General features: G+C 37.3%; 1 protein-coding gene across 1 annotated transcript in view; it reads left to right on the top strand.

Moving 5' to 3' along the window:
• The first annotated feature begins 3,956 nt into the window (after positions 1 to 3,956).
• LOC109421075 (roundabout homolog 2-like) overlaps positions 3,957 to 10,999 on the top strand; it is a 379,914-nt gene continuing 372,871 nt past the window's right edge. The window contains exon 1 of the mRNA XM_029858753.2: positions 3,957 to 4,846. Within this exon, the coding sequence (XP_029714613.1) occupies positions 4,744 to 4,846 (103 nt within the window). The 5' untranslated portion in view covers positions 3,957 to 4,743. The remainder of the gene's footprint in view (positions 4,847 to 10,999) is intronic.

Genomic DNA, 10,999 nt, shown 5'->3' with positions numbered 1-10,999 from the left:
CAGGATTCTCGTCAGAATCCTTGCAGGATTCTCGTCAGAATCCTTGCAGGATTCTCGTCAGAATCCTTGCAGGATTCTCGTCAGAATCCTTGCAGGATTCTCGTCAGAATCCTTGCAGGATTCTCGTCAGAATCCTTGCAGGATTTTCGTCAGAATCCTTGCAGGATTCTCGTCAGAATCCTTGCAGGATTCTCGTCAGAATCCTTGCAGGATTCTCGTCAGAATCCTTGCAGGATTCTCGTCAGAATCCTTGCAGGATTCTCGTCAGAATCCTTGCAGGATTCTCGTCAGAATCCTTGCAGGATTCTCGTCAGAATGCTTGCAGGATTCTCGTCAGAATCCTTGCAGGATTCTCGTCAGAATGCTTGCAGGATTCTCGTCAGAATCCTTGCAGGATTCTGACGAGAATCCTGCAAGGATTCTGACGAGAATCCTGCAAGGATTCTCGTGAGAATCCTTGCAGGATTCTCGTCAGAATCCTTGCAGGATTCTCGTCAGAATCCTTGCAGGATTCTCGTCAGAATCCTTGCAGGATTCTCGTCAGAATCCTTGCAGGATTCTCGTCAGAATCCTTGCAGGATTCTCGTCAGAATCCTTGCAGGATTCTCGTCAGAATCCTTGCAGGATTCTCGTCAGAATCCTTGCAGGATTCTCGTCAGAATCCTTGCAGGATTCTCGTCAGAATCCTTGCAGGATTCTCGTCAGAATCCTTGCAGGATTCTCGTCAGAATCCTTGCAGGATTCTCGTCAGAATCCTTGCAGGATTCTCGTCAGAATCCTTGCAGGATTCTCGTCAGAATCCTTGCAGGATTCTCGTCAGAATCCTTGCAGGATTCTCGTCAGAATCCTTGCAGGATTCTCGTCAGAATCCTTGCAGGATTCTCGTCAGAATCCTTGCAGGATTCTCGTCAGAATCCTTGCAGGATTCTCGTCAGAATCCTTGCAGGATTCTCGTCAGAATCCTTGCAGGATTCTCGTCAGAATCCTTGCAGGATTCTCGTCAGAATCCTTGCAGGATTCGCGTCAGAATCCTTGCAGGATTCGCGTCAGAATCCTTGCAGGATTCTCGTCAGAATCCTTGCAGGATTCTCGTCAGAATCCTTGCAGGATTCTCGTCAGAATCCTTGCAGGATTCTCGTCAGAATCCTTGCAGGATTCTCGTCAGAATCCTTGCAGGATTCTCGTCAGAATCCTTGCAGGATTCTCGTCAGAATCCTTGCAGGATTCTCGTCAGAATCCTTGCAGGATTCTCGTCAGAATCCTTGCAGGATTCTCGTCAGAATCCTTGCAGGATTCTCGTCAGAATCCTTGCAGGATTCTCGTCAGAATCCTTGCAGGATTCTCGTCAGAATCCTTGCAGGATTCTCGTCAGAATCCTTGCAGGATTCTCGTCAGAATCCTTGCAGGATTCTCGTCAGAATCCTTGCAGGATTCTCGTCAGAATCCTTGCAGGATTCTCGTCAGAATCCTTGCAGGATTCTCGTCAGAATCCTTGCAGGATTCTCGTCAGAATCCTTGCAGGATTCTCGTCAGAATCCTTGCAGGATTCTCGTCAGAATCCTTGCAGGATTCTCGTCAGAATCCTTGCAGGATTCTCGTCAGAATCCTTGCAGGATTCTCGTCAGAATCCTTGCAGGATTCTCGTCAGAATCCTTGCAGGATTCTCGTCAGAATCCTTGCAGGATTCTCGTCAGAATCCATGCAGGATTCTCGTCAGAATCCTTGCAGGATTCTCGTCAGAATCCTTGCAGGATTCTCGTCAGAATCCTTGCAGGATTCTCGTCAGAATCCTTGCAGGATTCTCGTCAGAATCCTTGCAGGATTCTCGTCAGAATCCTTGCAGGATTCTCGTCAGAATCCTTGCAGGATTCTCGTCAGAATCCTTGCAGGATTCTCGTCAGAATCCTTGCAGGATTCTCGTCAGAATCCTTGCAGGATTCTCGTCAGAATCCTTGCAGGATTCTCGTCAGAATCCTTGCAGGATTCTCGTCAGAATCCTTGCAGGATTCTCGTTGGAATCCTTGCAGGATTCTCGTCAGAATCCTTGCAGGGTTCTCGTCAGAATCCTCGCAGGATTCTCGTCAGAATCCTTGCAGGATTCTCGTCAGAATCCTTGCAGGGTTCTCGTCAGAATCCTTGCAGGGTTCTCGTCAGAATCCTCGCGATTCTCGTCAGAATCCTCGCGATTCTCGTCAGAATCCTTGCAGGATTCTCGTCAGAATCCTCGCAGGATTCTCGTCAGAATCGTTGCAGGATTCTCGTCAGAATCGTTGCAGGATTCTCGTCAGAATCGTTGCAGGATTCTCGTCAGAATCCTGAAAGGATTTTCGTCAGAATCTTGGAAAGATTCTCGTAAGGATCCTGAAAGGATTCTCGTCAGAATTCTGAAAGAATACTCGTCAGAATCCTTGCAAGATTCTCGTCAGAATTCTGAAAGAATACTCGTCAGAATCCTTGCAGAATTCTCGTCAGAATCCTTGCAGGATTCTCGTCAGAATCCTTGCAGGATTCTCGTCAGAATCCTTGCAGGATTCTCGTCTGAATCCTTGCAGGATTCTCGTCAGAATCCTTGCAGGATTCTCGTCAGAATCCTTGCAGGATTCTCGTCAGAATCCTTGCAGGATTCTCGTCAGAATCCTTGCAGGATTCTCGTCAGAATCCTTGCAGGATTCTCGTCAGAATCCTTGCAGGATTCTCGTCAGAATCCTTGCAGGATTCTCGTCAGAATCCTTGCAGGATTCTCGTCAGAATCCTTGCTGGATGCTCGTCAGAATTCTTGCAGGATTCTCATCAGAATTCTTGCAGAATTCTCGTCAGAATTCTTGCATAATTCTCGTCAGAATTCTTGCAGGATTCTCGTCAGAATTCTTGCAGGATTCTCGTCAGAATCCTTGCAGGATTCTCGTCAGAATCCTTGCAGGATTCTCGTCAGAATCCTTGCAGGATTCTCGTTAGAATCCTTGCAGGATTCTCATCACAATCCTTGCAGTATTCTCGTCCAAATCCTAGCAGTATTCTCGTCAGAATCCTTGCAGTATTCTCGTCACAATCTTTGCAGGATTCTCCTCAGAATTCTTTCAGAATTTTTGCACGATGTTACTCAGAATCCTTCTCCGTTTTGCAGGATTCTCCTCAAAACATTTGCGAAATTTTCTGCACAAATTTCTATAAGTTTTAATCTCTGAAATATCTCCTCAGTATTTTTGGAAGATTCTCTCTGCGATGATTTTGTGATTTTTATGAGAATTCTTGCAATATTTTTCTTAAAAAAATAATAAACATTATGATTCTTTACGGAATAATTTCAGTTTTTTTCTTAAAATTTTTGCAGAATTCTTCTCGGAATCTTCAGTATTTTGAATTGTTGTGTATATACTTTCACAACCATTTTTTGAACAATCATACCTTCTTGTTTTGATTCCCATCGTCCACGTGCTTCCCGTCAATCATCAAAACTGAAGGAATTCCAACCCCTTTTGCTTTCCGGGGGATATGTATGATGTTGTTTCAACCAAAGCCGATTACCATACTAATGAGTCCCATTAGCCTACAAATAGCCCTTCCACACCTCTAACGCTATTCCTAGGTAGCTGTGCCATTCGCACCATCTGTCACTGCCACTGAACAGCCACAAACAACACCACTCTGTGCGTTACGTTGCGTTGAATTCTTAAGGGACGAATACGCATCCTAGCTATGGCCAATTCCTTAAAGACACATTCCAGCCGTAAAATTTAAACTTTCCCTTCTTGAGAACCCCGCACCCGAACCATAACCATAAAGTTTACCGTTTCATCTAGAGAGGAGTTCTATTGTTAATTGTTGTTTCCTTATGGTTTTCTTCCGTGTTATTTCAGGATCCTGCGGCACACAGACGAGTCACAGTCCTTGCAAGAAGCAATCCATATGGCAGGCAATTGGAAGCAGGATTGAAAAAACATCGTTCCCGAAATAGACCTCGACTATAAGACGACGGAGAAGGAAACTTACAACTGGAGGAACGCAACTTTCCTGCGAAGTCGTAAATTTGGCTGGAAGATGTTTAAACGTTGCAGTTCAGCCATAAACTAATTACACAATTAAAGGAATCTTTTCGGGAGTTCACGGCTCAGAAGTGCGAAAGGATTTCCAGTAATTTAGGGTTGTCGGTTCGAGTAAATATTAACGGCTGTAGACTGCGAGCAAGTCGCACCTCGAAAGCCTCGAAAAGAACAACGAAGAAGTCAAAAGGCACGAAGCGGAATTCATGCAAATCGGTGTTACGCGTCGGAAAACTATCGAAAAGAGATTACACCGCGCGGAATCAGTCGTGTCTCGGGAAGCAATTAAAGGAATTGAAGTTGGCCGTCGCTTCGTGTTCGTCGTCTTTGCTGGCACGTGCTCCAATTCGACGCAATTAAGAAAAACGTTGTCCAGAGAATTACGTGAAGCACTGCGCTATTCAACATTGATTCTGAACGTCTTCTAGAACCCCGAGGGAAGGAGTTGAGAAAGTGTGGCAAAACAACAGCACGTTTCGGAAGGGCGGAGGCTGATGCACTTGAGAAAATTGAAAACAGTGATTTGACCTTTCTGGGGGTCGCCGTTTCGAGGCCGTAGACAATGGACATTCCCCGGTGTTCGTTTAACGTAGTCTAGCGAAAGTGATTAATTTTCTATTGGCAATGTTCGTGAAAAATTGAAAAGTACGCTTCCGGAGAACGCGAATGAAAACTAATTCAGAGTCAATATTTGAAGCGAAGAATGGGTTTCTCGAGGGCAAACGGGAGAACAACCAGAATGAAGATGGAACTGCTGGTGCTGGTGCAGATTCTAATTGTGACAGCGGCAATCAACCAGGCTAAAGGTAAGATTTGAATCTTTTCTTTCTGAATCAATGTTTCGTTTGCGTTCTACCATGAAATGACGGAGGAATACGTAGGTGTGAGTAGGGAAAATTTGTGGGCACATTGTTCCTCAAATTTGGGCTTGGGTAAACGATGAAATTGAACACTGCATAGAGATTTATTCAATGGCAATATTTTTTTCTTAGTTTTCTTAGTTTAATCTCAGCTCGTTTGTATTTCATATTTTAATTTGACGAAGGAGGTTTAGATTGTGAAAAGAAGATAACAATGTGCGACTGTGGAATCCAGTTCAGTTCTATGCCTACTGGCGACAGAGATAGTCGATCTCAATTTGTTAATTGAGCATATGTTTCTGTTGTGCACATGAATGTCAAAGCATTTTCAACAGTGTAATTTCTCACATGACTTGGTCAGCCAAAGCAAAATCAAGAAATTGACATTGCATTGGATTGTTTTAAGAAATTTCCCTGACTTCATTATGTGAATTTTGAGAGTTATTTGAGAACAAATTTCGAGAGAAACTCTTTAAGAAATTTACAGGGGTATTGCTAAGAGAAAAATACAAAAATAATTCTCAAGATTTCTTAAGGAAAACTTAAAAATGTTTCCGGAGAACTACAAAACTTGTTGCCTTATAAATTCATATAATATAAAAATTCTTATTCTTAAAATAATATTTGGAGAAAATTTGGAAATTTATCTTTTATACTTCATCAACCATTAATTTATTAATTTTTCAGCGTTATTTTTTCAGATTTTTCACTGGCAATTTCTAAGTAAATTGTTCTGGAAATTTCTTCTGAAGCGTATTCAAAAATTGTTTCAGATTTTCTTTTGGAAACCTCCTTAAGGAATCTCAATAAAGTAATTTTCTTCAAATTTATCTGGCATTTCTTAAAAAAAATCCTCGAGAAAAAGTTTACAAATTACCTCCACTTCAAAATTTGTGGGAAAGTGGAGAGGTGTTGATGATAAGTGTGACAGTTAGTGCATTTCATATATTTAAACAGCTGATTGGGGAAGGGGGTGAAATACAAAAATAAACGATGGGCGTAATATTTGAATTTTCCCTTAAAAACTCCTTTGGCAATGTCCCTAAACATTTCTTCAAGAAGTCATCTAGAATTTTCATAAGCGATTCTTACGGTAATTACTTCCGGAACCTTTCAAATGATATCTTTTAAAAATCTTAAAGAAATAATGGATGAGTTAAATAATTCATCGAAAATTATCAGAGGAACTCCTTAAAGAATTGCCAAATTTCAAAATAGTCAATCGAAAATAGTCATTATCGAAGGAAGTATCGAAGAAATCGTTGAAAGAACTCACATTAGGTATTCCTCTGGAAATTACTTCTATGACCTTTCTGACTGTATCTTAAAAATATTTAATCCACAGAATCCATCACAAAATATCAGACGAATTCCTTAACGAAAACTAGAGTTTGTGAAGAAACTGTCTGAGAAGTTCCTGATGAAAGTTGTATTTTCACAGAGCAGGATCTGGATTTTTTTTAAATTCTATTCTACAGGGATAGTTGCATTAGAAACTCATTCGACAATTTGTTCAGGATTTCGTTTGAAACTTCTAGTGATTCTCATGGAAATTTAGTCGATATTTTTATGGAAATGCCACTAAAAATTGCTTTAGATTTTCTATGAATTTTTTCTGGCTATTTTTTTTAAGAAATAAACTTAAAACTCCTTTATTAACTTCTTCGGAAAATCCTGGAAGATTTTTTCTAATTATTAAACGAAAACGTTGTTCATTGTTGAAATCATAGGTTGGATTTCTTAAATTGCCAGAAGAATTGATAAAAATATCCCTGACTTAATTAGAGGAATTTCTTCCAGAATTTAAAAAATGACAGGGAATTTCTTGAAAAAAAAAATACCAGGGGAATTTCTGAAAAATAATCTTGAGAACTTTTGAAGAATACCTTAAAATAGTGCCGGATAACTTCAAAACTAATTGTTTGAAAAATTGATAAACGAGTTGACAGGGCCATTTCTAAAGAAATACCTAATTCCCAAAATAATTTATGAAGGCGATTTCCGAAGATTTTCTTTTTATTAATTTTTATTTTAACAGTATGCGAATTCTACACTAGGTCCGAAGAAATTGTTGAAGGAACTTCTAAATGACTTCTATAGCAAATTTTTTTTAGCCGTACCTCCTTGGTAAACAGACGATCGGTACGTACCTCCTCAATCTAGAAATTATATATGGACGCCCCCAATTTTTTTCAGGGACTCTTCCGGAATTCCAATTAACGATTCCTCCATAATCTAGGAATGTCTAGAAAAAAGTTTTTAGGAAATTGACGGAATGATTAAATAATCCATCACAAATTGATGGAGAGGTTGCTTAGAGAATTGCCACATTCATAAATTCTTGAAAAAGCATTAGAACCATTGCCTGTGAAGTAATTTAAGTAACTGAAACTTTTTAGATAAGCATCTGATAGTTTCCTTGGAAATTCCTCTGTTAATAAAGTAAGCGATTTCTCTATTGATTTCTTTAAAACTTCATTCGACAAGTTTTTCAAGGTGTACTTTGAAAACTTTAATTTTAGATTTTATTAAAAAAAAACCCTTTTGAGTTTTTTCGGAAATACCATTACCAATTATTATAGTTTTTTTAAATCACCCAAGAACAACTTTGTCATAAACTTGCCAACCAATAGTTTAAGAAAATTATCGGATTGATTCCCTAAAAATTTACCAGGAGAATGACAAAAAAATAATCTCTGACAAAAACTCTTGGTGAAATTACCAGGGAAACAGCTTAATGATTGCTGGAAGAGTTGCAGAATAACCTGCAAAGGAATTCGTATGCTTGAGAAATTCCCCAAGAAAATTCGTCGTTACTATTCCTTATTGATGGAGCAGAGGAAACCTTAAAAAGCAAAACAGTTACAAAACGAATGATCTTAAAAATTTGAGAATCAAGTTGCCATAAATATTTCTTACGAAAATACAGAATATTAGTTTTAGTATTTTCGGAACAAATTGTTAGAGGAATTTTCAAAGGACTTCTGTATGAATTTCTTAAAAAAAGTGTCTTAAAATATGTTTGCGAATATTACAAGTAATCAAAGATATTAATAATTTATAAACAAAGTACTTTTAAAGAAATGTGCAATGCGTATTGTGTTCTGCGTGTGAAGAATGAATACAATTGATAAATATTAAATACAAAAAATCAGTCTAAGATGAGACAACTGCTTGCCAATTCTCAATGATGACGATAATGTCTTTGGCGGCTTCTTGAACTTTCAGAAATTTCTAAAAAAAAACTTTTAAAATCGCGTAAAAATTCGTTTTCGAAGGAACTCCGAACGAAATTATAAGAGGAACTCCCAAATGAGTTGTCCGAGAAGTCCCTGAAAAAAAAGTAAATTGTAATCCAATTCTTAAAGAAACTACCAGAGAAATCCTGAAGAATTGACAAAAATATTTCCACAAGAACTTGTCAAAGAAATTCTGGATAAAACTGAATTTCTTAAATCATTTACCGCTAGAATTCTCAAAAGAAATTTCATAAGAAATAAACGTGATTTTACTAGCGAAGAAATTAACGACAGAATTTCTTTAAAAAAATCAGAGGAATTCTGACACAAACTTCTTGAAGAGTTTTTGAAGAACATTTCCTGAGAAATTTCTAAAACCAATCAGAACAGGCCTGCCCAACCTTTCACGGCAGCGGGCTACATATGACTCTTCATATCAGTCCACGGGTCAAAAATGAAATGTGACGATAATAAACTTTTTTTTTCTGAAATGTACTTGTCAAGAAAATGGCTTCAACCCAAAAAATATAATTGTAAAAATGAAAATAAAACTTTTGTTTCAACATTGATTATCTTATTCTTATGATTTTTTACAAAGAATTTTCAAATTTTAATTTTGAGATTTTTTAATTCTCTGATTCTCTGATTCTGCGATTCTCCGATTCTCTGATTCTCTGATTATCTGATTCTCTGATTCTCTGATTCTCTGACTCTCTGATTCTCTGATTTTCTGATTCTCTGATTCCCTGATTTTCTGATTCTCTGATTATCTATTTCTCTAATTCTCTGATTCTCTGATTCTCTGATTCTCTGATTCTCTGATTCTCTGATTCTCTGATTCTCTGATTCTCTGATTCTCTGATTCTCTGATTCTCTGATTCTTTGATTCTCTGATTCTCTGATTCTCTGATTCTCTGATTCTCTGATTCTCTGATTCTTTGATTCTCTGATTCTCTGATTCTTTGATTCTCTGATTCTCTGATTCTCTGATTCTCTGATTCTCTGATTCTCTGATTCTCTGATTCTCTGATTCTCTGATTCTCTGATTCTCTGATTCTCTGATTCTCTGATTCTCTGATTCTCTGATTCTCTGATTCTCTGATTCTCTGATTCTCTGATTCTCTGATTTTCTGATTTTCTGATTCTCTGATTCTCTGATTCTCTGATTCTCTGATTCCCTGATTTTCTGATTCTCTGATTCTCTATTTCTCTAATTCTCTGATTCTCTGATTCTCTGATTCTCTGATTCTCTGATTCTCTGATTCTCTGATTCTCTGATTCTCTGATTCTCTGATTCTCTGATTCTCTGATTCTCTGATTCTCTGATTCTCTGATTCTCTGATTCTCTGATTCTCTGATTCTCTGATTCTCTGATTCTCTGATTCTCTGATTCTCTGATTCTCTGATTCTCTGATTCTCTGATTCTCTGATTCTCTGATTCTCTGATTCTCTGATTCTCTGATTCTCTGATTCTCTGATTCTCTGATTCTCTGATTCTCTGATTCTCTGATTCTCTGATTCTCTGATTCTCTGATTCTCTGATTCTCTGATTCTCTGATTCTCTGATTCTCCGATTCTCTGATTCTCTGATTCTCTGATTCGTTGATTCATTGATTATCTGAGTATTTCATTCTATGATTATCTGATTCTTTGATTCTCTGACTCTCTGATTCTCTGATTTTTTTTCACAATGAGTTTTTGATTCTTAATTTTTTGATTTCTTGATTTTTTGATTCTTTAATTCATTGATTCTCTGTTTCTCTGATTATCTGATTCACTGATTATCTGATTCACTGATTCTCTGATTCACTGACTCTCTGATTCACTGATTCTCTGATTCTTTGATTTAATCAGACAAATCAGAGTTAAACACGATGTTTCGTATGCATCCTGCCTAGGATTAAGACAATTATTTTATTTACATATTACCAATAGAAAAAAGTTTTTTTTTTCGATTTTCGATTGCATCTTGAATCCTAGAAATGTTTCTATGTTGTACCAGAGCTTGCTAAAATTTTATGCCAAAAATCAAATTTCTGAATTATTATTGATTTGTTTCAATTTATTGCATCAGTTACATTTTTTTTACTTTTATTATGTGTCTTTTAAGTTATGCCAATTCTACACAAAAGTTACATAAAAAGTCTACATAAAAGTTCTTGTTGAAACATTTTTTCACAAAAACTTTCACATGGAAGAAATCTGCTACTTTCTTGAAATTTGTAAAACGAAAAGAAGTGTTTAAAGATTTCTATGAAATATAAATTCTTATCAAGAAAAATATACTATAATAAAATCATTTTTTTTTATTTTAATTTCACTGGTAAAAAGGAAAAAAATAAAAATATGTTATTCCTTGGGCCAAAATTTATTTTTCTTCATTTGTGTAGCGGGCCGCACAAAATGTCGTCGAAGGCCGGATCTGGCTCACGGGCCATACGTTGGGCACCATTGAATTAGAATGAATTCCTTAAACAACCGGAATATCGAAATAAAATATCCAGAGACATCTATCTTAAACCAACCAAAGGTAAACGTGGATAAATTGACAGATGCTTGACAGCCTTTGGCATTTTTTTTAGAAATTTCCTGAATTATTTTCAACAAAACTTCCGAGAGATCTGCTAAATGCATTCCTGAAATAAAACGCCGGTGAAATTCTCAAAAACAATTTTCAAGAAACTGCCATATGAATTCTTCATGAATTTATGTAGAAATTGTTTTCCCAAAATTTGAAGAGGAGTTCCTTAACAATTTGCCGGCTGGAGTAATTTTCATTGAAATTTTAGTAAAAAAATAAGTCAGTATTCTTAGAACATAACGAGTTAATTTCATGGAAGAATTCTTATTTATGAAATAT

This window comes from Aedes albopictus, chromosome 2 (assembly GCF_035046485.1).
Source record: "Aedes albopictus strain Foshan chromosome 2, AalbF5, whole genome shotgun sequence".
In the NCBI taxonomy this organism is placed as follows: domain Eukaryota; kingdom Metazoa; phylum Arthropoda; class Insecta; order Diptera; family Culicidae; genus Aedes; species Aedes albopictus.
Note: the sequence above shows the minus strand (reverse complement) of the source record. Positions and strands in the feature narration are given on the sequence as shown.